The following is a 25,922-nucleotide window of genomic DNA, read 5'->3' on the forward strand; positions in this document are numbered from 1 at the left end:
TTGCTGTATATCTCTGATGCTGTGTGTCTGGCTGTGACGCTCTTTCTTGCTGTATATCTCTGATGCTGTGTGTCTGGCTGTAACGCTCTTTCTTGCTGTATATCTCTGATGCTGTGTGTCTGGCTGTAACGCTCTTTCTTGCTGTATATCTCTGATGCTGTGTGTCTGGCTGTGACGCGCTTTCTTGCTGTATATCTCTGATGCTGTGTGTCTGGCTGTAACGCTCTTTCTTGCTGTATATCTCTGATGCTGTGTGTCTGGCTGTAACGCTCTTTCTTGCTGTATATCTCTGATGCTGTGTGTCTGGCTGTAACGCTCTTTCTTGCTGTATATCTCTGATGCTGTGTGTCTGGCTGTGACGCTCTTTCTTGCTTTATATCTCTGATGCTGTGTGTCTGGCTGTGACGCTCTTTCTTGCTGTATATCTCTGATGCTGTGTGTCTGGCTGTAACGCTCTTTCTTGCTGTATATCTCTGATGCTGTGTGTCTGGCTGTGACGCTCTTTCTTGCTGTATATCTCTGATGCTGTGTGTCTGGCTGTAACGCGCTTTCTTGCTGTATATCTCTGATGCTGTGTGTCTGGCTGTGACGCTCTTTCTTGCTGTATATCTCTGATGCTGTGTGTCTGGCTGTAACGCTCTTTCTTGCTGTATATCTCTGATGCTGTGTGTCTGGCTGTGACGCGCTTTCTTGCTGTATATCTCTGATGCTGTGTGTCTGGCTGTAACGCTCTTTCTTGCTGTATATCTCTGATGCTGTGTGTCTGGCTGTGACGCTCTTTCTTGCTGTATATCTCTGATGCTGTGTGTCTGGCTGTGACGCTCTTTCTTGCTGTATATCTCTGATGCTGTGTGTCTGGCTGTGACGCTCTTTCTTGCTGTATATCTCTGATGCTGTGTGTCTGGCTGTAACGCTCTTTCTTGCTGTATATCTCTGATGCTGTGTGTCTGGCTGTGACGCGCTTTCTTGCTGTATATCTCTGATGCTGTGTGTCTGGCTGTAACGCCCTTTCTTGCTGTATATCTCTGATGCTGTGTGTCTGGCTGTAACGCTCTTTCTTGCTGTATATCTCTGATGCTGTGTGTCTGGCTGTAACGCTCTTTCTTGCTGTATATCTCTGATGCTGTGTGTCTGGCTGTAACGCTCTTTCTTGCTGTATATCTCTGATGCTGTGTGTCTGGCTGTAACGCGCTTTCTTGCTGTATATCTCTGATGCTGTGTGTCTGGCTGTGACGCTCTTTCTTGCTGTATATCTCTGTTTCTGTGTCTGGCTGTGACGCAGTCTTGCTGTATATCTCTGATGCTGTGTGTCTGGCTGTAACGCTCTTTCTTGCTGTATATCTCTGATGCTGTGTGTCTGGCTGTGACGCTCTTTCTTGCTGTATATCTCTGATGCTGTGTGTCTGGCTGTAACGCTCTTTCTTGCTGTATATCTCTCACGCTGTGTGTCTGGCTGTAACGCTCTTTCTTGCTGTATATCTCTGATGCTGTGTGTCTGGCTGTAACGCTCTTTCTTGCTGTATATCTCTGATGCTGTGTGTCTGGCTGTAACGCTCTTTCTTGCTGTATATCTCTCACGCTGTGTGTCTGGCTGTGACGCAGTCTTGCTGTATATCTCTGATGCTGTGTCTGGCTGTAACGCTCTTTCTTGCTGTATATCTCTGATGCTGTGTGTCTGGCTGTAACGCTCTTTCTTGCTGTATATCTCTGATGCTGTGTCTGGCTGTAACGCTCTTTCTTGCTGTATATCTCTGATGCTGTGTGTCTGGCTGTGACGCGCTTTCTTGCTGTATATCTCTGATGCCGTGTGTCTGGCTGTGACGCTCTTTCTTGCTGTATATCTCTGATGCTGTGTGTCTGGCTGTAACGATCTTTCTTGCTGTATATCTCTGATGCTGTGTGTCTGGCTGTGACGCTGCCTTGCTGTATATCTCTGATGCTGTGTGTCTGGCTGTGACGCTCTTTCTTGCTGTATATCTCTGATGCTGTGTGTCTGGCTGTAACGCTCTTTCTTGCTGTATATCTCTGATGCTGTGTGTCTGGCTGTGACGCGCTTTCTTGCTGTATATCTCTGATGCTGTGTGTCTGGCTGTGACGCTCTTTCTTGCTGTATATCTCTGATGCTGTGTGTCTGGCTGTAACGATCTTTCTTGCTGTATATCTCTGATGCTGTGTGTCTGGCTGTGACGCAGTCTTGCTGTATATCTCTGATGCTGTGTGTCTGGCTGTGACGCTCTTTCTTGCTGTATATCTCTGATGCTGTGTGTCTGGCTGTAACGCTCTTTCTTGCTGTATATCTCTGATGCCGTGTGTCTGGCTGTAACGCCCTTTCTTGCTGTATATCTCTGATGCTGTGTGTCTGGCTGTAACGCGTTTTCTTGCTGTATATCTCTGATGCTGTGTGTCTGGCTGTAACGCTCTTTCTTGCTGTATATCTCTGATGCCGTGTGTCTGGCTGTGACGCAGTCTTGCTGTATATCTCTGATGCCGTGTGTCTGGCTGTGACGCAGTCTTGCTGTATATCTCTGATGCCGTGTGTCTGGCTGTGACGCTCTTTCTTGCTGTATATCTCTGATGCTGTGTGTCTGGCTGTGACGCTGCCTTGCTGTATATCTCTGATGCTGTGTGTCTGGCTGTAACGCTCTTTCTTGCTGTATATCTCTGATGCCGTGTGTCTGGCTGTGACGCTCTTTCTTGCTGTATATCTCTGATGCTGTGTGTCTGGCTGTAACGCTCTTTCTTGCTGTATATCTCTGATGCCGTGTGTCTGGCTGTGACGCTCTTTCTTGCTGTATATCTCTGATGCTGTGTGTCTGGCTGTAACGCCCTTTCTTGCTGTATATCTCTGCCGTGTGTCTGGCTGTAACGCTCTTTCTTGCTGTATATCTCTGATGCTGTGTGTCTGGCTGTAACGCTCTTTCTTGCTGTATATCTCTGATGCTGTGTGTCTGGCTGTAACGCTCTTTCTTGCTGTATATCTCTGATGCTGTGTGTCTGGCTGTGACGCTGCCTTGCTGTATATCTCTGATGCTGTGTGTCTGGCTGTGACGCTCTTTCTTGCTGTATATCTCTGATGCTGTGTGTCTGGCTGTGACGCTCTTTCTTGCTGTATATCTCTGATGCCGTGTGTCTGGCTGTGACGCAGTCTTGCTGTATATCTCTGATGCTGTGTGTCTGGCTGTAACGCTCTTTCTTGCTGTATATCTCTGATGCTGTGTGTCTGGCTGTGACGCAGTCTTGCTGTATATCTCTGATGCTGTGTGTCTGGCTGTAACGCTCTTTCTTGCTGTATGTCTCTGATGCTGTGTCTGGCTGTGACGCGCTTTCTTGCTGTATATCTCTGATGCTGTGTGTCTGGCTGTAACGCTCTTTCTTGCTGTATATCTCTGATGCTGTTTGTCTGGCTGTAACGCTCTTTCTTGCTGTATATCTCTGATGCTGTGTGTCTGGCTGTAACGCTCTTTCTTGCTGTATATCTCTGATGCTGTGTGTCTGGCTGTAACGCTCTTTCTTGCTGTATATCTCTGATGCTGTGTGTCTGGCTGTGACGCGCTTTCTTGCTGTATATCTCTGATGCTGTGTGTCTGGCTGTAACGCTCTTTCTTGCTGTATATCTCTGATGCTGTGTGTCTGGCTGTAACGCTCTTTCTTGCTGTATATCTCTGATGCTGTGTGTCTGGCTGTAACGCTCTTTCTTGCTGTATATCTCTGATGCTGTGTGTCTGGCTGTAACGCTCTTTCTTGCTGTATATCTCTGATGCTGTGTGTCTGGCTGTAACGCTCTTTCTTGCTGTATATCTCTGATGCCGTGTGTCTGGCTGTGACGCTGCCTTGCTGTATATCTCTGATGCCGTGTGTCTGGCTGTGACGCGCTTTCTTGCTGTATATCTCTGATGCTGTGTGTCTGGCTGTGACGCAGTCTTGCTGTATATCTCTGATGCTGTGTGTCTGGCTGTGACGCTCTTTCTTGCTGTATATCTCTGATGCCGTGTGTCTGGCTGTGACGCAGTCTTGCTGTATATCTCTGATGCTGTGTGTCTGGCTGTGACGCTCTTTCTTGCTGTATATCTCTGATGCTGTGTGTCTGGCTGTAACGCTCTTTCTTGCTGTATATCTCTGATGCCGTGTGTCTGGCTGTAACGCCCTTTCTTGCTGTATATCTCTGATGCTGTGTGTCTGGCTGTGACGCAGTCTTGCTGTATATCTCTGATGCTGTGTGTCTGGCTGTGACGCTCTTTCTTGCTGTATATCTCTGATGCCGTGTGTCTGGCTGTGACGCGCTTTCTTGCTGTATATCTCTGGTGCTGTGTGTCTGGCTGTAACGCTCTTTCTTGCTGTATATCTCTGATGCTGTGTGTCTGGCTGTAACGCTCTTTCTTGCTGTATATCTCTGATGCTGTGTGTCTGGCTGTGACGCGCTTTCTTGCTGTATATCTCTGATGCTGTGTGTCTGGCTGTAACGCTCTTTCTTGCTGTATATCTCTGATGCTGTGTGTCTGGCTGTAACGCTCTTTCTTGCTGTATATCTCTGATGCTGTGTGTCTGGCTGTAACGCTCTTTCTTGCTGTATATCTCTGATGCTGTGTGTCTGGCTGTAACGCTCTTTCTTGCTGTATATCTCTGATGCTGTGTGTCTGGCTGTAACGCTCTTTCTTGCTGTATATCTCTGATGCCGTGTGTCTGGCTGTGACGCGCTTTCTTGCTGTATATCTCTGATGCTGTGTGTCTGGCTGTGACGCTCTTTCTTGCTGTATATCTCTGATGCTGTGTGTCTGGCTGTAACGCTCTTTCTTGCTGTATATCTCTGATGCTGTGTGTCTGGCTGTAACGCTCTTTCTTGCTGTATATCTCTGATGCTGTGTGTCTGGCTGTAACGCTCTTTCTTGCTGTATATCTCTGATGCTGTGTGTCTGGCTGTAACGCTCTTTCTTGCTGTATATCTCTGATGCTGTGTGTCTGGCTGTAACGATCTTTCTTGCTGTATATCTCTGATGCTGTGTGTCTGGCTGTAACGCTCTTTCTTGCTGTATATCTCTGCCGTGTGTCTGGCTGTAACGCTCTTTCTTGCTGTATATCTCTGATGCTGTGTGTCTGGCTGTAACGCTCTTTCTTGCTGTATATCTCTGATGCTGTGTGTCTGGCTGTAACGATCTTTCTTGCTGTATATCTCTGATGCTGTGTGTCTGGCTGTAACGCCCTTTCTTGCTGTATATCTCTGCCGTGTGTCTGGCTGTAACGCTCTTTCTTGCTGTATATCTCTGATGCTGTGTGTCTGGCTGTAACGCTCTTTCTTGCTGTATATCTCTGATGCTGTGTGTCTGGCTGTAACGCTCTTTCTTGCTGTATATCTCTGATGCTGTGTGTCTGGCTGTGACGCTGCCTTGCTGTATATCTCTGATGCTGTGTGTCTGGCTGTGACGCTCTTTCTTGCTGTATATCTCTGATGCTGTGTGTCTGGCTGTGACGCTCTTTCTTGCTGTATATCTCTGATGCCGTGTGTCTGGCTGTGACGCAGTCTTGCTGTATATCTCTGATGCTGTGTGTCTGGCTGTAACGCTCTTTCTTGCTGTATATCTCTGATGCTGTGTGTCTGGCTGTGACGCAGTCTTGCTGTATATCTCTGATGCTGTGTGTCTGGCTGTAACGCTCTTTCTTGCTGTATGTCTCTGATGCTGTGTCTGGCTGTGACGCGCTTTCTTGCTGTATATCTCTGATGCTGTGTGTCTGGCTGTAACGCTCTTTCTTGCTGTATATCTCTGATGCTGTGTGTCTGGCTGTAACGCTCTTTCTTGCTGTATATCTCTGATGCTGTGTGTCTGGCTGTAACGCTCTTTCTTGCTGTATATCTCTGATGCTGTGTGTCTGGCTGTAACGCTCTTTCTTGCTGTATATCTCTGATGCTGTGTGTCTGGCTGTGACGCGCTTTCTTGCTGTATATCTCTGATGCTGTGTGTCTGGCTGTAACGCTCTTTCTTGCTGTATATCTCTGATGCTGTGTGTCTGGCTGTAACGCTCTTTCTTGCTGTATATCTCTGATGCTGTGTGTCTGGCTGTAACGCTCTTTCTTGCTGTATATCTCTGATGCTGTGTGTCTGGCTGTAACGCTCTTTCTTGCTGTATATCTCTGATGCTGTGTGTCTGGCTGTAACGCTCTTTCTTGCTGTATATCTCTGATGCCGTGTGTCTGGCTGTGACGCTGCCTTGCTGTATATCTCTGATGCCGTGTGTCTGGCTGTGACGCGCTTTCTTGCTGTATATCTCTGATGCTGTGTGTCTGGCTGTGACGCAGTCTTGCTGTATATCTCTGATGCTGTGTGTCTGGCTGTGACGCTCTTTCTTGCTGTATATCTCTGATGCCGTGTGTCTGGCTGTGACGCAGTCTTGCTGTATATCTCTGATGCTGTGTGTCTGGCTGTGACGCTCTTTCTTGCTGTATATCTCTGATGCTGTGTGTCTGGCTGTAACGCTCTTTCTTGCTGTATATCTCTGATGCCGTGTGTCTGGCTGTAACGCCCTTTCTTGCTGTATATCTCTGATGCTGTGTGTCTGGCTGTGACGCAGTCTTGCTGTATATCTCTGATGCTGTGTGTCTGGCTGTGACGCTCTTTCTTGCTGTATATCTCTGATGCCGTGTGTCTGGCTGTGACGCGCTTTCTTGCTGTATATCTCTGGTGCTGTGTGTCTGGCTGTAACGCTCTTTCTTGCTGTATATCTCTGATGCTGTGTGTCTGGCTGTAACGCTCTTTCTTGCTGTATATCTCTGATGCTGTGTGTCTGGCTGTGACGCGCTTTCTTGCTGTATATCTCTGATGCTGTGTGTCTGGCTGTAACGCTCTTTCTTGCTCTATATCTCTGATGCTGTGTGTCTGGCTGTAACGCTCTTTCTTGCTGTATATCTCTGATGCTGTGTGTCTGGCTGTAACGCTCTTTCTTGCTGTATATCTCTGATGCTGTGTGTCTGGCTGTAACGCTCTTTCTTGCTGTATATCTCTGATGCTGTGTGTCTGGCTGTAACGCTCTTTCTTGCTGTATATCTCTGATGCCGTGTGTCTGGCTGTGACGCGCTTTCTTGCTGTATATCTCTGATGCTGTGTGTCTGGCTGTGACGCTCTTTCTTGCTGTATATCTCTGATGCTGTGTGTCTGGCTGTAACGCTCTTTCTTGCTGTATATCTCTGATGCTGTGTGTCTGGCTGTAACGCTCTTTCTTGCTGTATATCTCTGATGCTGTGTGTCTGGCTGTAACGCTCTTTCTTGCTGTATATCTCTGATGCTGTGTGTCTGGCTGTAACGCTCTTTCTTGCTGTATATCTCTGATGCTGTGTGTCTGGCTGTAACGATCTTTCTTGCTGTATATCTCTGATGCTGTGTGTCTGGCTGTAACGCTCTTTCTTGCTGTATATCTCTGATGCTGTGTGTCTGGCTGTGACGCTCTTTCTTGCTGTATATCTCTGATGCTGTGTGTCTGGCTGTGACGCTCTTTCTTGCTGTATATCTCTGATGCCGTGTGTCTGGCTGTAACGCGCTTTCTTGCTGTATATCTCTGATGCTGTGTGTCTGGCTGTAACGCTCTTTCTTGCTGTATATCTCTGCCGTGTGTCTGGCTGTGACGCAGTCTTGCTGTATATCTCTGATGCTGTGTGTCTGGCTGTAACGCTCTTTCTTGCTGTATATCTCTGATGCCGTGTGTCTGGCTGTGACGCAGTCTTGCTGTATATCTCTGATGCTGTGTCTGGCTGTGACGCTCTTTCTTGCTGTATATCTCTGATGCCGTGTGTCTGGCTGTGACGCGCTTTCTTGCTGTATATCTCTGATGCTGTGTGTCTGGCTGTGACGCTCTTTCTTGCTGTATATCTCTGATGCTGTGTGTCTGGCTGTAACGCTCTTTCTTGCTGTATATCTCTGATGCTGTGTCTGGCTGTAACGCCCTTTCTTGCTGTATATCTCTGATGCTGTGTGTCTGGCTGTAACGCTCTTTCTTGCTGTATATCTCTGATGCTGTGTGTCTGGCTGTGACGCTCTTTCTTGCTGTATATCTCTGATGCTGTGTGTCTGGCTGTAACGCTCTTTCTTGCTGTATATCTCTGATGCTGTGTGTCTGGCTGTGACGCAGTCTTGCTGTATATCTCTGATGCTGTGTGTCTGGCTGTAACGCTCTTTCTTGCTGTATATCTCTGATGCTGTGTGTCTGGCTGTAACGCTCTTTCTTGCTGTATATCTCTGATGCCGTGTGTCTGGCTGTGACGCTCTTTCTTGCTGTATATCTCTGATGCTGTGTGTCTGGCTGTAACGCTCTTTCTTGCTGTATATCTCTGATGCTGTGTGTCTGGCTGTAACGCTCTTTCTTGCTGTATATCTCTGATGCTGTGTGTCTGGCTGTAACGCTCTTTCTTGCTGTATATCTCTGATGCTGTGTCTGGCTGTAACGCTCTTTCTTGCTGTATATCTCTGATGCTGTGTGTCTGGCTGTAACGCTCTTTCTTGCTGTATATCTCTGATGCTGTGTGTCTGGCTGTGACGCAGTCTTGCTGTATATCTCTGATGCTGTGTGTCTGGCTGTAACGCTCTTTCTTGCTGTATATCTCTCACGCTGTGTGTCTGGCTGTAACGCTCTTTCTTGCTGTATATCTCTGATGCTGTGTGTCTGGCTGTAACGCTCTTTCTTGCTGTATATCTCTGATGCTGTGTGTCTGGCTGTGACGCTGCCTTGCTGTATATCTCTGATGCTGTGTGTCTGGCTGTGACGCTCTTTCTTGCTGTATATCTCTGATGCTGTGTGTCTGGCTGTAACGCTCTTTCTTGCTGTATATCTCTGATGCTGTGTGTCTGGCTGTAACGCTCTTTCTTGCTGTATATCTCTGCCGTGTGTCTGGCTGTGACGCAGTCTTGCTGTATATCTCTGATGCTGTGTGTCTGGCTGTGACGCTCTTTCTTGCTGTATAGCTCTGATGCTGTGTGTCTGGCTGTAACGCTCTTTCTTGCTGTATATCTCTGATGCTGTGTGTCTGGCTGTAACGCTCTTTCTTGCTGTATATCTCTGATGCTGTGTGTCTGGCTGTAACGCTCTTTCTTGCTGTATATCTCTGATGCTGTGTGTCTGGCTGTAACGCTCTTTCTTTCTGTATATCTCTGATGCTGTGTGTCTGGCTGTAACGCTCTTTCTTGCTGTATATCTCTGATGCTGTGTGTCTGGCTGTAACGATCTTTCTTGCTGTATATCTCTGATGCTGTGTGTCTGGCTGTAACGCTCTTTCTTGCTGTATATCTCTGATGCTGTGTGTCTGGCTGTAACGCTCTTTCTTGCTGTATATCTCTGATGCTGTGTGTCTGGCTGTGACGCTCTTTCTTGCTGTATATCTCTGATGCTGTGTGTCTGGCTGTAACGCTCTTTCTTGCTGTATATCTCTGATGCTGTGTGTCTGGCTGTAACGCTCTTTCTTGCTGTATATCTCTGATGCTGTGTGTCTGGCTGTAACGCTCTTTCTTGCTGTATATCTCTGATGCTGTGTGTCTGGCTGTAACGCTCTTTCTTGCTGTATATCTCTGATGCTGTGTGTCTGGCTGTAACGCTCTTTCTTGCTGTATATCTCTGCCGTGTGTCTGGCTGTGACGCAGTCTTGCTGTATATCTCTGATGCTGTGTGTCTGGCTGTAACGCTCTTTCTTGCTGTATATCTCTCACGCTGTGTGTCTGGCTGTGACGCAGTCTTGCTGTATATCTCTGATGCTGTGTCTGGCTGTAACGCTCTTTCTTGCTGTATATCTCTGATGCTGTGTGTCTGGCTGTAACGCTCTTTCTTGCTGTATATCTCTGATGCCGTGTGTCTGGCTGTGACGCTCTTTCTTGCTGTATATCTCTGATGCTGTGTGTCTGGCTGTAACGCTCTTTCTTGCTGTATATCTCTGATGCTGTGTGTCTGGCTGTGACGCAGTCTTGCTGTATATCTCTGATGCTGTGTGTCTGGCTGTAACGCTCTTTCTTGCTGTATATCTCTGATGCTGTGTGTCTGGCTGTAACGCTCTTTCTTGCTGTATATCTCTGATGCTGTGTGTCTGGCTGTAACGCTCTTTCTTGCTGTATATCTCTGCCGTGTGTCTGGCTGTGACGCAGTCTTGCTGTATATCTCTGATGCTGTGTGTCTGGCTGTAACGCTCTTTCTTGCTGTATATCTCTGATGCTGTGTGTCTGGCTGTGACGCGCTTTCTTGCTGTATATCTCTGATGCTGTGTGTCTGGCTGTAACGCTCTTTCTTGCTGTATATCTCTCACGCTGTGTGTCTGGCTGTGACGCAGTCTTGCTGTATATCTCTGATGCTGTGTCTGGCTGTAACGCTCTTTCTTGCTGTATATCTCTGATGCTGTGTGTCTGGCTGTAACGCTCTTTCTTGCTGTATATCTCTGATGCCGTGTGTCTGGCTGTGACGCTCTTTCTTGCTGTATATCTCTGATGCTGTGTGTCTGGCTGTAACGCTCTTTCTTGCTGTATATCTCTGATGCTGTGTGTCTGGCTGTGACGCAGTCTTGCTGTATATCTCTGATGCTGTGTGTCTGGCTGTAACGCTCTTTCTTGCTGTATATCTCTGATGCTGTGTGTCTGGCTGTAACGCTCTTTCTTGCTGTATATCTCTGATGCTGTGTGTCTGGCTGTAACGCTCTTTCTTGCTGTATATCTCTGATGCCGTGTGTCTGGCTGTGACGCTCTTTCTTGCTGTATATCTCTGATGCTGTGTGTCTGGCTGTAACGCTCTTTCTTGCTGTATATCTCTCATGCTGTGTGTCTGGCTGTAACGCTCTATCTTGCTGTATATCTCTGATGCTGTGTGTCTGGCTGTAACGCGCTTTCTTGCTGTATATCTCTGATGCTGTGTGTCTGGCTGTAACGCTCTTTCTTGCTGTATATCTCTGATGCTGTGTGTCTGGCTGTAACGCTCTTTCTTGCTGTATATCTCTGATGCTGTGTGTCTGGCTGTAACGCTCTTTCTTGCTGTATATCTCTGATGCTGTGTGTCTGGCTGTAACGCTCTTTCTTGCTGTATATCTCTGATGCTGTGTGTCTGGCTGTAACGATCTTTCTTGCTGTATATCTCTGATGCTGTGTGTCTGGCTGTAACGCTCTTTCTTGCTGTATATCTCTGATGCTGTGTGTCTGGCTGTAACGCTCTTTCTTGCTGTATATCTCTGATGCTGTGTGTCTGGCTGTGACGCTCTTTCTTGCTGTATATCTCTGATGCTGTGTGTCTGGCTGTGACGCAGTCTTGCTGTATATCTCTGATGCTGTGTGTCTGGCTGTAACGCTCTTTCTTGCTGTATATCTCTGATGCTGTGTGTCTGGCTGTAACGCTCTATCTTGCTGTATATCTCTGATGCTGTGTGTCTGGCTGTAACGCTCTTTCTTGCTGTATATCTCTGATGCTGTGTGTCTGGCTGTAACGCTCTATCTTGCTGTATATCTCTGATGCCGTGTGTCTGGCTGTGACGCTCTTTCTTGCTGTATATCTCTGATGCTGTGTGTCTGGCTGTGACGCAGTCTTGCTGTATATCTCTGATGCTGTGTGTCTGGCTGTAACGCTCTTTCTTGCTGTATATCTCTGCCGTGTGTCTGGCTGTGACGCAGTCTTGCTGTATATCTCTGATGCTGTGTGTCTGGCTGTAACGCTCTTTCTTGCTGTATATCTCTGATGCTGTGTGTCTGGCTGTAACGCTCTATCTTGCTGTATATCTCTGATGCTGTGTGTCTGGCTGTAACGCTCTTTCTTGCTGTATATCTCTGATGCTGTGTGTCTGGCTGTGACGCAGTCTTGCTGTATATCTCTGATGCTGTGTGTCTGGCTGTAACGCTCTTTCTTGCTGTATATCTCTGATGCCGTGTGTCTGGCTGTGACGCTCTTTCTTGCTGTATATCTCTGATGCTGTGTGTCTGGCTGTGACGCTCTTTCTTGCTGTATATCTCTGATGCTGTGTGTCTGGCTGTGACGCTCTTTCTTGCTGTATATCTCTGATGCTGTGTGTCTGGCTGTGACGCTCTTTCTTGCTGTATATCTCTGATGCTGTGTGTCTGGCTGTAACGCTCTTTCTTGCTGTATATCTCTGATGCCGTGTGTCTGGCTGTGACGCTCTTTCTTGCTGTATATCTCTGATGCTGTGTGTCTGGCTGTAACGCTCTTTCTTGCTGTATATCTCTGCCGTGTGTCTGGCTGTAACGCGTTTTCTTGCTGTATATCTCTGATGCTGTGTGTCTGGCTGTGACGCAGTCTTGCTGTATATCTCTGATGCCGTGTGTCTGGCTGTGACGCTCTTTCTTGCTGTATATCTCTGATGCTGTGTGTCTGGCTGTAACGCTCTTTCTTGCTGTATATCTCTGATGCTGTGTGTCTGGCTGTGACGCTCTTTCTTGCTGTATATCTCTGATGCCGTGTGTCTGGCTGTGACGCAGTCTTGCTGTATATCTCTGATGCCGTGTGTCTGGCTGTGACGCTCTTTCTTGCTGTATATCTCTGATGCCGTGTGTCTGGCTGTGACGCTCTTTCTTGCTGTATATCTCTGATGCTGTGTGTCTGGCTGTGACGCGCTTTCTTGCTGTATATCTCTGATGCTGTGTGTCTGGCTGTAACGCTCTTTCTTGCTGTATGTCTCTGCCGTGTGTCTGGCTGTAACGCGTTTTCTTGCTGTATATCTCTGATGCTGTGTCTGGCTGTGACGCAGTCTTGCTGTATATCTCTGATGCTGTGTCTGGCTGTAACGCTCTTTCTTGCTGTATATCTCTGATGCTGTGTGTCTGGCTGTAACGCTCTTTCTTGCTGTATATCTCTGATGCTGTGTGTCTGGCTGTGACGCTCTTTCTTGCTGTATATCTCTGATGCTGTGTGTCTGGCTGTAACGCTCTTTCTTGCTGTATATCTCTGATGCTGTGTGTCTGGCTGTAACGCTCTTTCTTGCTGTATATCTCTGCCGTGTGTCTGGCTGTAACGCGTTTTCTTGCTGTATATCTCTGATGCTGTGTGTCTGGCTGTGACGCAGTCTTGCTGTATATCTCTGATGCCGTGTGTCTGGCTGTGACGCTCTTTCTTGCTGTATATCTCTGATGCTGTGTGTCTGGCTGTGACGCAGTCTTGCTGTATATCTCTGATGCCGTGTGTCTGGCTGTGACGCTCTTTCTTGCTGTATATCTCTGATGGTGTGTGTCTGGCTGTGACGCAGTCTTGCTGTATATCTCTGATGCCGTGTGTCTGGCTGTGACGCTGCCTTGCTGTATATCTCTGATGCCGTGTGTCTGGCTGTGACGCTCTTTCTTGCTGTATATCTCTGATGCTGTGTGTCTGGCTGTGACGCGCTTTCTTGCTGTATATCTCTGATGCTGTGTGTCTGGCTGTAACGCTCTTTCTTGCTGTATATCTCTGCCGTGTGTCTGGCTGTAACGCGTTTTCTTGCTGTATATCTCTGATGCTGTGTGTCTGGCTGTGACGCAGTCTTGCTGTATATCTCTGATGCCGTGTGTCTGGCTGTGACGCTCTTTCTTGCTGTATATCTCTGATGCTGTGTGTCTGGCTGTAACGCTCTTTCTTGCTGTATATCTCTGATGCTGTGTGTCTGGCTGTGACGCTCTTTCTTGCTGTATATCTCTGATGCCGTGTGTCTGGCTGTGACGCAGTCTTGCTGTATATCTCTGATGCCGTGTGTCTGGCTGTGACGCTCTTTCTTGCTGTATATCTCTGATGCCGTGTGTCTGGCTGTGACGCTCTTTCTTGCTGTATATCTCTGATGCTGTGTGTCTGGCTGTGACGCGCTTTCTTGCTGTATATCTCTGATGCTGTGTGTCTGGCTGTAACGCTCTTTCTTGCTGTATATCTCTGCCGTGTGTCTGGCTGTAACGCGTTTTCTTGCTGTATATCTCTGATGCTGTGTCTGGCTGTGACGCAGTCTTGCTGTATATCTCTGATGCTGTGTCTGGCTGTAACGCTCTTTCTTGCTGTATATCTCTGATGCTGTGTGTCTGGCTGTAACGCTCTTTCTTGCTGTATATCTCTGATGCTGTGTGTCTGGCTGTGACGCTCTTTCTTGCTGTATATCTCTGATGCTGTGTGTCTGGCTGTAACGCTCTTTCTTGCTGTATATCTCTGATGCTGTGTGTCTGGCTGTAACGCTCTTTCTTGCTGTATATCTCTGCCGTGTGTCTGGCTGTAACGCGTTTTCTTGCTGTATATCTCTGATGCTGTGTGTCTGGCTGTGACGCAGTCTTGCTGTATATCTCTGATGCCGTGTGTCTGGCTGTGACGCTCTTTCTTGCTGTATATCTCTGATGCTGTGTGTCTGGCTGTGACGCAGTCTTGCTGTATATCTCTGATGCCGTGTGTCTGGCTGTGACGCTCTTTCTTGCTGTATATCTCTGATGGTGTGTGTCTGGCTGTGACGCAGTCTTGCTGTATATCTCTGATGCCGTGTGTCTGGCTGTGACGCTGCCTTGCTGTATATCTCTGATGCCGTGTGTCTGGCTGTGACGCTCTTTCTTGCTGTATATCTCTGATGCTGTGTGTCTGGCTGTGACGCGCTTTCTTGCTGTATATCTCTGATGCTGTGTGTCTGGCTGTAACGCTCTTTCTTGCTGTATATCTCTGCCGTGTGTCTGGCTGTAACGCGTTTTCTTGCTGTATATCTCTGATGCTGTGTGTCTGGCTGTAACGCTCTTTCTTGCTGTATATCTCTGATGCTGTGTGTCTGGCTGTGACGCTCTTTCTTGCTGTATATCTCTGATGCTGTGTCTGGCTGTAACGCTCTTTCTTGCTGTATATCTCTGATGCTGTGTGTCTGGCTGTGACGCTCTTTCTTGCTGTATATCTCTGATGCCGTGTGTCTGGCTGTGACGCTCTTTCTTGCTGTATATCTCTGATGCTGTGTGTCTGGCTGTGACGCTCTTTCTTGCTGTATATCTCTGCCGTGTGTCTGGCTGTAACGCTCTATCTTGCTGTATATCTCTGATGCTGTGTGTCTGGCTGTGACGCAGTCTTGCTGTATATCTCTGATGCTGTGTGTCTGGCTGTAACGCTCTTTCTTGCTGTATATCTCTGATGCTGTGTGTCTGGCTGTGACGCAGTCTTGCTGTATATCTCTGATGCTGTGTGTCTGGCTGTAACGCTCTTTCTTGCTGTATATCTCTGATGCTGTGTGTCTGGCTGTGACGCTCTTTCTTGCTGTATATCTCTGATGCCGTGTGTCTGGCTGTGACGCGCTTTCTTGCTGTATATCTCTGATGCTGTGTCTGGCTGTGACGCTCTTTCTTGCTGTATATCTCTGATGCTGTGTGTCTGGCTGTGACGCGCTTTCTTGCTGTATATCTCTGATGCTGTGTGTCTGGCTGTGACGCGCTTTCTTGCTGTATATCTGTGATGCTGTGTCTGGCTGTGACGCTCTTTCTTGCTGTATATCTCTGATGCTGTGTGTCTGGCTGTGACGCTCTTTCTTGCTGTATATCTCTGATGCTGTGTGTCTGGCTGTAACGCGCTTTCTTGCTGTATATCTCTGATGCTGTGTGTCTGGCTGTAACGCGCTTTCTTGCTGTATATCTCTGATGCTGTGTGTCTGGCTGTGACGCTCTTTCTTGCTGTATATCTCTGATGCCGTGTGTCTGGCTGTGACGCTCTTTCTTGCTGTATATCTCTGATGCTGTGTGTCTGGCTGTGACGCGCTTTCTTGCTGTATATCTCTGATGCTGTGTCTGGCTGTGACGCTCTTTCTTGCTGTATATCTCTGATGCTGTGTGTCTGGCTGTAACGCGCTTTCTTGCTGTATATCTCTGATGCTGTGTGTCTGGCTGTAACGCGCTTTCTTGCTGTATATCTCTGATGCTGTGTGTCTGGCTGTGACGCTCTTTCTTGCTGTATATCTCTGATGCCGTGTGTCTGGCTGTGACGCTCTTTCTTGCTGTATATCTCTGATGCTGTGTGTCTGGCTGTGACGCGCTTTCTTGCTGTATATCTCTGATGCTGTGTCTGGCTGTGACGCTCTTTCTTGCTGTATATCTCTGATGCTGTGTGTCTGGCTGTGACGCTCTTTCTTGCTGTATATCTCTGATGCTGTGTGTCTGGCTGTAACGCGCTTTCTTGCTGTATATCTCTGATGCTGTGTGTCTGGCTGTAACGCGCTTTCTTGCTGTATATCTCTGATGCCGTGTGTCTGGCTGTGACGCTCTTTCTTGCTGTATATCTCTGATGCTGTGTGTCTGGCTGTAACGCTCTTTCTTGCTGTATATCTCTGATGCTGTGTGTCTGGCTGTAACGCTCTTTCTTGCTGTATATCTCTGATGCCGTGTGTCTGGCTGTGACGCAGTCTTGCTGTATATCTCTGATGCTGTGTGTCTGGCTGTGACGCTCTTTCTTGCTGTATATCTCTGATGCTGTGTGTCTGGCTGTAACGCTCTTTCTTGCTGTATATCTCTGATGCTGTGTGTCTGGCTGTGACGCAGTCTTGCTGTATATCTCTGATGCTGTGTGTCTGGCTGTGACGCTCTTTCTTGCTGTATATCTCTGATGCTGTGTGTCTGGCTGTAACGCTCTTTCTTGCTGTATATCTCTGATGCTGTGTGTCTGGCTGTAACGCTCTTTCTTGCTGTATATCTCTGATGCTGTGTGTCTGGCTGTGACGCTCTTTCTTGCTGTATATCTCTGATGCCGTGTGTCTGGCTGTGACGCTCTTTCTTGCTGTATATCTCTGATGCTGTGTGTCTGGCTGTAACGCTCTTTCTTGCTGTATATCTCTGATGCTGTGTGTCTGGCTGTAACGCTCTTTCTTGCTGTATATCTCTGATGCTGTGTGTCTGGCTGTAACGCTCTTTCTTGCTGTATATCTCTGATGCTGTGTGTCTGGCTGTGACGCTCTTTCTTGCTGTATATCTCTGATGCTGTGTGTCTGGCTGTGACGCTCTTTCTTGCTGTATATCTCTGATGCCGTGTGTCTGGCTGTGACGCTCTTTCTTGCTGTATATCTCTGATGCTGTGTGTCTGGCTGTAACGCTCTTTCTTGCTGTATATCTCTGATGCTGTGTGTCTGGCTGTGACGCAGTCTTGCTGTATATCTCTGATGCTGTGTGTCTGGCTGTGACGCTCTTTCTTGCTGTATATCTCTGATGCTGTGTGTCTGGCTGTAACGCTCTTTCTTGCTGTATATCTCTGCCGTGTGTCTGGCTGTGACGCAGTCTTGCTGTATATCTCTGATGCCGTGTGTCTGGCTGTGACGCAGTCTTGCTGTATATCTCTGATGCTGTGTGTCTGGCTGTAACGCTCTTTCTTGCTGTATATCTCTGATGCCGTGTGTCTGGCTGTGACGCTCTTTCTTGCTGTATATCTCTGATGCCGTGTGTCTGGCTGTGACGCTCTTTCTTGCTGTATATCTCTGATGCTGTGTGTCTGGCTGTAACGCTCTTTCTTGCTGTATATCTCTGATGCTGTGTGTCTGGCTGTGACGCTCTTTCTTGCTGTATATCTCTGATGCTGTGTGTCTGGCTGTAACGCTCTTTCTTGCTGTATATCTCTGCCGTGTGTCTGGCTGTGACGCAGTCTTGCTGTATATCTCTGATGCCGTGTGTCTGGCTGTGACGCTCTTTCTTGCTGTATATCTCTGATGCTGTGTGTCTGGCTGTGACGCTCTTTCTTGCTGTATATCTCTGATGCTGTGTGTCTGGCTGTAACGCTCTTTCTTGCTGTATATCTCTGATGCCGTGTGTCTGGCTGTGACGCTCTTTCTTGCTGTATATCTCTGATGCCGTGTGTCTGGCTGTGACGCTCTTTCTTGCTGTATATCTCTGATGCTGTGTGTCTGGCTGTGACGCTCTTTCTTGCTGTATATCTCTGATGCTGTGTGTCTGGCTGTAACGCTCTTTCTTGCTGTATATCTCTGATGCTGTGTGTCTGGCTGTGACGCTCTTTCTTGCTGTATATCTCTGATGCTGTGTGTCTGGCTGTAACGCTCTTTCTTGCTGTATATCTCTGATGCTGTGTGTCTGGCTGTAACGCTCTATCTTGCTGTATATCTCTGATGCCGTGTGTCTGGCTGTGACGCTCTTTCTTGCTGTATATCTCTGATGCTGTGTGTCTGGCTGTAACGCTCTTTCTTGCTGTATATCTCTGCCGTGTGTCTGGCTGTGACGCAGTCTTGCTGTATATCTCTGATGCCGTGTGTCTGGCTGTGACGCTCTTTCTTGCTGTATATCTCTGATGCTGTGTGTCTGGCTGTGACGCTCTTTCTTGCTGTATATCTCTGATGCCGTGTGTCTGGCTGTGACGCTCTTTCTTGCTGTATATCTCTGATGCTGTGTGTCTGGCTGTAACGCTCTTTCTTGCTGTATATCTCTGATGCTGTGTGTCTGGCTGTAACGCTCTTTCTTGCTGTATATCTCTGATGCTGTGTGTCTGGCTGTGACGCTCTTTCTTGCTGTATATCTCTGTTTCTGTGTCTGGCTGTAACGCTCTTTCTTGCTGTATATCTCTGATGCTGTGTGTCTGGCTGTGACGCAGTCTTGCTGTATATCTCTGATGCTGTGTGTCTGGCTGTGACGCTCTTTCTTGCTGTATATCTCTGATGCTGTGTGTCTGGCTGTAACGCTCTTTCTTGCTGTATATCTCTGATGCTGTGTGTCTGGCTGTAACGCTCTTTCTTGCTGTATATCTCTGATGCCGTGTGTCTGGCTGTGACGCTCTTTCTTGCTGTATATCTCTGATGCTGTGTGTCTGGCTGTGACGCTCTTTCTTGCTGTATATCTCTGATGCTGTGTCTGGCTGTGACGCTCTTTCTTGCTGTATATCTCTGATGCCGTGTGTCTGGCTGTGACGCAGTCTTGCTGTATATCTCTGATGCTGTGTGTCTGGCTGTGACGCTCTTTCTTGCTGTATATCTCTGATGCTGTGTGTCTGGCTGTGACGCTCTTTCTTGCTGTATATCTCTGATGCCGTGTGTCTGGCTGTGACGCTCTTTCTTGCTGTATATCTCTGATGCTGTGTGTCTGGCTGTGACGCTCTTTCTTGCTGTATATCTCTGATGCTGTGTGTCTGGCTGTAACGCTCTTTCTTGCTGTATATCTCTGATGCCGTGTGTCTGGCTGTGACGCTCTTTCTTGCTGTATATCTCTGATGCCGTGTGTCTGGCTGTGACGCTCTTTCTTGCAGTATATCTCTGATGCTGTGTGTCTGGCTGTAACGCTCTTTCTTGCTGTATATCTCTGATGCTGTGTGTCTGGCTGTAACGCTCTTTCTTGCTGTATATCTCTGATGCCGTGTGTCTGGCTGTGACGCAGTCTTGCTGTATATCTCTGCCGTGTGTCTGGCTGTAACGCTCTTTCTTGCTGTATATCTCTGATGCTGTGTGTCTGGCTGTAACGCTCTTTCTTGCTGTATATCTCTGATGCTGTGTGTCTGGCTGTAACGCTCTTTCTTGCTGTATATCTCTGATGCTGTGTGTCTGGCTGTAACGCTCTTTCTTGCTGTATATCTCTGATGCTGTGTGTCTGGCTGTAACGCTCTTTCTTGCTGTATATCTCTGATGCTGTGTGTCTGGCTGTAACGCCCTTTCTTGCTGTATATCTCTGATGCTGTGTGTCTGGCTGTAACGCTCTTTCTTGCTGTATATCTCTGATGCCGTGTGTCTGGCTGTGACGCTCTTTCTTGCAGTATATCTCTGATGCTGTGTGTCTGGCTGTAACGCTCTTTCTTGCTGTATATCTCTGATGCTGTGTGTCTGGCTGTAACGCTCTTTCTTGCTGTATATCTCTGATGCTGTGTGTCTGGCTGTGACGCTCTTTCTTGCTGTATATCTCTGATGCTGTGTGTCTGGCTGTAACGCTCTTTCTTGCTGTATATCTCTGATGCCGTGTGTCTGGCTGTGACGCAGTCTTGCTGTATATCTCTGCCGTGTGTCTGGCTGTAACGCTCTTTCTTGCTGTATATCTCTGATGCTGTGTGTCTGGCTGTAACGCTCTTTCTTGCTGTATATCTCTCATGCTGTGTGTCTGGCTGTAACGCTCTTTCTTGCTGTATATCTCTGATGCTGTGTGTCTGGCTGTAACGCTCTTTCTTGCTGTATATCTCTGATGCTGTGTGTCTGGCTGTGACGCTCTTTCTTGCTGTATATCTCTGATGCTGTGTCTGGCTGTAACGCTCTTTCTTGCTGTATATCTCTGATGCCGTGTGTCTGGCTGTGACGCAGTCTTGCTGTATATCTCTGATGCCGTGTGTCTGGCTGTGACGCTCTTTCTTGCTGTATATCTCTGATGCTGTGTGTCTGGCTGTGACGCTCTTTCTTGCTGTATATCTCTGATGCTGTGTGTCTGGCTGTAACGCTCTTTCTTGCTGTATATCTCTGATGCTGTGTGTCTGGCTGTAACGCTCTTTCTTGCTGTATATCTCTGATGCTGTGTGTCTGGCTGTAACGCTCTTTCTTGCTGTATATCTCTGATGCCGTGTGTCTGGCTGTGACGCAGTCTTGCTGTATATCTCTGATGCTGTGTGTCTGGCTGTGACGCTCTTTCTTGCTGTATATCTCTGATGCTGTGTGTCTGGCTGTAACGCGTTTTCTTGCTGTATATCTCTGATGCCGTGTGTCTGGCTGTGACGCTCTTTCTTGCTGTATATCTCTGATGCTGTGTCTGGCTGTAACGCTCTTTCTTGCTGTATATCTCTGATGCCGTGTGTCTGGCTGTGACGCAGTCTTGCTGTATATCTCTGATGCCGTGTGTCTGGCTGTGACGCTCTTTCTTGCTGTATATCTCTGATGCTGTGTGTCTGGCTGTGACGCTCTTTCTTGCTGTATATCTCTGATGCTGTGTGTCTGGCTGTAACGCTCTTTCTTGCTGTATATCTCTGATGCTGTGTGTCTGGCTGTAACGCTCTTTCTTGCTGTATATCTCTGATGCTGTGTGTCTGGCTGTAACGCTCTTTCTTGCTGTATATCTCTGATGCCGTGTGTCTGGCTGTGACGCAGTCTTGCTGTATATCTCTGATGCTGTGTGTCTGGCTGTGACGCTCTTTCTTGCTGTATATCTCTGATGCTGTGTGTCTGGCTGTAACGCTCTTTCTTGCTGTATATCTCTGATGCTGTGTGTCTGGCTGTAACGCTCTTTCTTGCTGTATATCTCTGATGCTGTGTGTCTGGCTGTGACGCTCTTTCTTGCTGTATATCTCTGATGCTGTGTGTCTGGCTGTAACGCTCTTTCTTGCTGTATATCTCTGATGCCGTGTGTCTGGCTGTGACGCAGTCTTGCTGTATATCTCTGATGCTGTGTGTCTGGCTGTGACGCTGTATTTTTGTGTCTGCCCCCTCAGCCTGTCCCGGCCCCTGCTACTCACGGCTGTATCAGTCAGCGCTTCCTTCAGGCCACCATCATCGCTCTGGTTATTATCATGGCATTCAGGTGAGAGGCCTGGCGACCCCACACATAACACACACAGGAAACCTCGGCTGCACATGGAAAGGATTGCTAGCTCCTCGAGTACTGCCAGAAACTAAATGCCAATATTGGCAATAACTGCCCCTACCAACCCCCACACGTACCCCAGGCATATGCCAAATATTCCCCCTACCTCATAATACCCTGAATACTCTACTCTTCTTCCCACCCCCGCAGTGTTATCTCCATGACGACGCTGTACGTACTGAACCTGCGCAGTGAGGACGACCTGCTGGACATGGATGGGTGAGTGAGGGGGATCAGGACCCGGGATTATCAGTGGGTGGGGGGGAGGGACAGTGTAGCACCCCGGATTACAGACAAGCAGGGTGTAGCATTGCCGACGTGGAGAAGGGATGCAATACTTCTATACAGCCATGGGCAGGACAGCCCTGCGGGGGCGTCGCATGTAAGGAAGCCGCGCTCTACGCCCCAATCCCTCTCCCTGCACCACCTGTGTGTACGTGTGAGCGTCTCATCCCCTGTATGTCTCGCTGAATCCTCCACTCCTCACGTCTCTGCTGCCGGCAGCTCTCTCGCTTACACCCCCCCCCCCCCCCCGGGTTCCTGCACCGACACTCCCCTTTGCTTTGTACACACGGTACGTCTCTCTCCCACGCTTCATACCAACGCCTCTGCTTCCCCCCCCCCCTTCTCTCCTCTCCCTCCTGTATCCCCCTGCCCAACGTACGTTTCTTCTCTGTCACTTTAGATCCAGCCAGAACTTTGACACCACCCAACTGAGACGCTCCACTACTCCCCCACCCGAGACCACACATCGTCCAGGTGCGTGTACGCCTGCGCGTGTACGTGCGTATGAAGGGAGAATGTGCATGCTTTCACCAGCTCTCTCACTGCTGGAATGCCTCCTCCCTCTGTTATATATTGGCAAAGCGTGTAATGTAATGGTGCAATACTGGTCCATTAAAACATTTTTACTGATGGAGGACCACTGTGTCGGTCCGTTAAAAAAGGTGTCAAAACATGTGTGAAATGCACACTTGTTAAAAGGGCGTTACTAGAGCAAAGTGGGAGTGACATGTTTATGGGGTGACATCTGGGTGACTGATCTAGAAGTAGCACATTTCAATCAAATTATAAAGCGGAGACTTGGGAGGGGGGGATGATTTGATCTGGTTGCTGCCTTGACACGGTGCCCAACAAGAGACTAAATAAATAAAAGGCTTGATTCACAAGCACTCCCCCATTTGGAAGCCCCTAACAAAAGCAGCCAAATCTTTGCTGTTGGAATGGTTAGATTAGTCTAAGGAAATAATTAGAATTTTTTTTTTTACTATTTACTAAAGTTTGCTATTTGGCCTTGTACGTGGGACTGCAGCTTTAAGGCCCAGTATAGCTACTAGACTTCCGAACCGATGTACATCTCCGTGCAGGTTACAACAATCAATGCAACCTTTTCTTTGCTAAATCTGGTGGTGTCGTTGCCCCTGGGATCCTCTGATAAATGCCCCCTGGGGTATCTCCCCTTGTCTCAGGTCGGGTGGATGTCACGGAGCCTTCCCTCACCATAGACCTCTGCTTTAACCCTCCGTGTGCTGCAGTCTGCTGCCTTCCCAGCCCCACTTCCCTCCCCAGCACTGCCTCCACCTCCTCCTCCTCCTCCTCCCCTTCAGAGATCAACTCGGCAACAGGTAAGAGCCTCACAAAATCCTGCTCCAGCTCACCGGCCGGGTGTGGGGGCTCCGATTCCAGGCTGACCGATGCCGTCTTTCTGCATCACAGACTCCATTCCCTCTGCGATCATCAGGAAGGCAAAGTCCCGAATCCAGGAGAAGAGCCGCAACTTCCTGCAGACCCCACGGCGTCCGGTCAGCCCCCCACCTCCGTACACCCAGGGCAAGACCAAGCACACCCCCAACAGCCTGCCAGGGCAGGACCACCGCCACAGGAGAAGCCTGGAGGAGGAAAGCACAGGGACCCCCACTGTGGACAGCACACCGGGCAACGGTGACTGTTCACCTCCCGCTGTATATATGTTTGGCTGTGCGGGTCTTCTCCCTTTGTGTGCATCTCCTTGACTGTACCAGTTTGTCTGTCTGGCTGTATGCTTGTGTCTGACTGTACCAGTTTGTCTGTCTGGCTGTATGCTTGTGTCTGACTGTACCAGTTTGTCTGTCTGGCTGTATGCTTGTGTCTGACTGTACCCGTTTGTCTGTCTGGCTGTATGCTTGTGTCTGACTGTACCCATTTGACTGTGTTAGTGTGTGGCTGACTTATGTCCATCTCTGTACCACGCAGAATCTCGCTCCTCTCTCACCTCCATCCGACTTCTAGAGACCAGCACACTCATCACAGCTCGATCTTGTGACTCCCACAACGCCTGCAGGTGAGAGTGACAGTGAGCGATGAATGGCTGTCACAGTATGATGAGCCGAGGCAGCCACGGCTCAGCCATATCCCGGTCTAACATCACCCCCACACCTCTCTCCCCTCAGGCCAGGAAATTACACCTTCTCACTCCCTCTCAGCAAGTACAGCCCGCTGACCGGCAGCCTGACGCTAGAACTCAAGTGAGTATTACCCCCTGGGGGACTCTGACTCTTTCCCTATGACGTCTGTCTGACCAAGTGTCTCTCTCTCAGCTCTTCCTCTGCTGTGTCAGTGAACCTATGTGAAGCGTCCGCAGGACAAGACTGTCAGGATGCAGCTGCAGCTCCCAAGAACCAAGGCTGCTCCCAGGTACCCGTTGTGACGCTGTGTGCCCGTCAGTGCCCCAGAACTACCCCACTTTTGCCTGGATACATACGCTCCTTTTGTGTAACTCACATGCAAGGTTTGAGTTAAACATCTCATTCTGATCAGGTTTCTGATGTGTCTCTCATTAGGCGTCTGGAGTGTGTCTCACGCGGGTCTCTGCGTCCTCTCACCTCTGGTCCCTGCAGCTCCTTCCCTCGCAGGATTTCACCTTTCACTTGCGGGTGTCCCCTCCGGTGAGTGACCAGTGGGATGCACGTCTCGTACGTCTTTCCTGTCCCTCGGTCTCCCAGCTTCTCTCCCTCTCAGAGGACCCGCTCTTTCTGAAGCTCCGACGGTCGGGATTTTAGCTGTCTTTGTACCTCTCCCTTCTCTCTCTCGGAGGCTGCGTTAGGATGGTCTGTCCTTTCTCCCCCCCCCCCCCATATGCATTAGGATGTTTTCTGTCCTGTACCTCTGCCTCACTCAGAGTCTCTCTAACCCAGTCTCTCTGTCCCAGGGTGTGTCCTCTGGTTGCCACCAGTCTCTGGATTCCTCCCAAGTCACGGACTATTATTTCCGGTTTTATCGACTCTGCAAATGATTCTCTGGGGGAGCAGCCGGGAAATCCCGAACATTGAGCACTCCTCTCCCCCCCCCCCCTAACTGGATACAGATGTTCCTCCTCCCAGACTGCGGGCAGCCGCGGGGGCCACCCCACCCCTCACTGGATGTGCAACACTGGAACTTACTGGGGCCAACTGGAAATCAAGGGGCGTACACACTGGAGACAGACGCTTCTCCCTCAAGGACCCCCCCCCCCCAGCTCAAAGCAAGAAAAGGGGGTTCACTAGGCCAGAAAATGGGTGCAGCCCGTCCCCCATCACATCTATTTTATGTATGTTTTATATTGTGATTCTGCTGTTACAAACCTCTCTCTCACAGGACCCCAACTCCCTCCTGTTAATAAGGAATTAGGGGAGAGGCAGCCCCACTCCCATATAGGATCTGCCACTAAACAGGCTGAACGTCTGCCGGTAACGGGGCGAGGGGCTGCAGAAACCGCGACGAGTTACTGATTTGGACGGATAATGTGTTTGTCATGTGAATTTCTTCTGTTTTTACCCCCCCCCCCACCTTGTCTGAGCAGAGTCTGCGTTTTGTATTTAATTATCTAACCACTGAAGTGCACTTAATGTTAACGCGGCAGTGAGGACCAAAACCTTCCCCCCGGACCCTCAAGCGGGGGGGCATCCAAATATGCGCGGGGGCGAGGCCACGCACCAAAGACTCTCAAAGAGCGCGGAGCGTGCGAACGCCGTGCAAAGCGACATCATACGTTAAAATCGGTGACTTTGTGAAGGACCCACAAATCCCAAAGGGGTGTGTGTGTGTGTGTTGTTTTTTCCCCCCCAAGTCTTTTCTGCTCTTAACGTTAAAATCTTGTATATACTGTTTTCTTACAGTAATTAAGGACACTAATCGCTTCAGTGGTGATGTCACCAGGTGTCACCGCCGCCTTTAACCCTTTCAGTGCAGAGCATCGCATGGATAGCAATGCGGAGCGGTGAGTTACTGGCCTCTTGCTGCAGAGGAAGGGTTAAAACGGCCAGGCTCCTCTCTGGATGAACTCAAGCATTTTGTTTTTGAATATGACGATATTTCTGATTTGTATTTATATTTTCCCTGCTACAACTGCACTGTTCCCCTGTTCTTTGGGACTGGATAATCCTATCTGCGTATAAATATCCATGATATAAATATATAAATAATGCTTTGTACTCTGGACACTGTGTGTGTGTA

The 25,922-nt window shown here is 48.7% G+C and overlaps 1 protein-coding gene across 7 annotated transcripts in view; it reads left to right on the forward strand.

Moving 5' to 3' along the window:
* Positions 1-25,905, forward strand: part of MYRF (myelin regulatory factor) — a 191,831-nt gene extending 165,926 nt beyond the window's left edge. For all 7 annotated transcript variants that reach the window (XM_075566951.1, XM_075566952.1, XM_075566953.1 and 4 more), the window contains 10 exons: positions 21,301-21,389; positions 21,603-21,671; positions 22,138-22,211; positions 22,922-23,077; positions 23,169-23,393; positions 23,685-23,772; positions 23,882-23,956; positions 24,029-24,125; positions 24,272-24,376; positions 24,640-25,905. In XM_075566951.1, the coding sequence (XP_075423066.1) occupies positions 21,301-21,389; positions 21,603-21,671; positions 22,138-22,211; positions 22,922-23,077; positions 23,169-23,393; positions 23,685-23,772; positions 23,882-23,956; positions 24,029-24,125; positions 24,272-24,376; positions 24,640-24,723 (1,062 nt within the window). In that variant the 3' untranslated portion in view covers positions 24,724-25,905. The remainder of the gene's footprint in view (positions 1-21,300; positions 21,390-21,602; positions 21,672-22,137; positions 22,212-22,921; positions 23,078-23,168; positions 23,394-23,684; positions 23,773-23,881; positions 23,957-24,028; positions 24,126-24,271; positions 24,377-24,639) is intronic.
* The last annotated feature ends 17 nt before the right edge of the window (positions 25,906-25,922 follow it).

This window comes from Ascaphus truei, chromosome 12 (genome assembly GCF_040206685.1).
Source record: "Ascaphus truei isolate aAscTru1 chromosome 12, aAscTru1.hap1, whole genome shotgun sequence".
Lineage (NCBI taxonomy): Eukaryota > Metazoa > Chordata > Amphibia > Anura > Ascaphidae > Ascaphus > Ascaphus truei.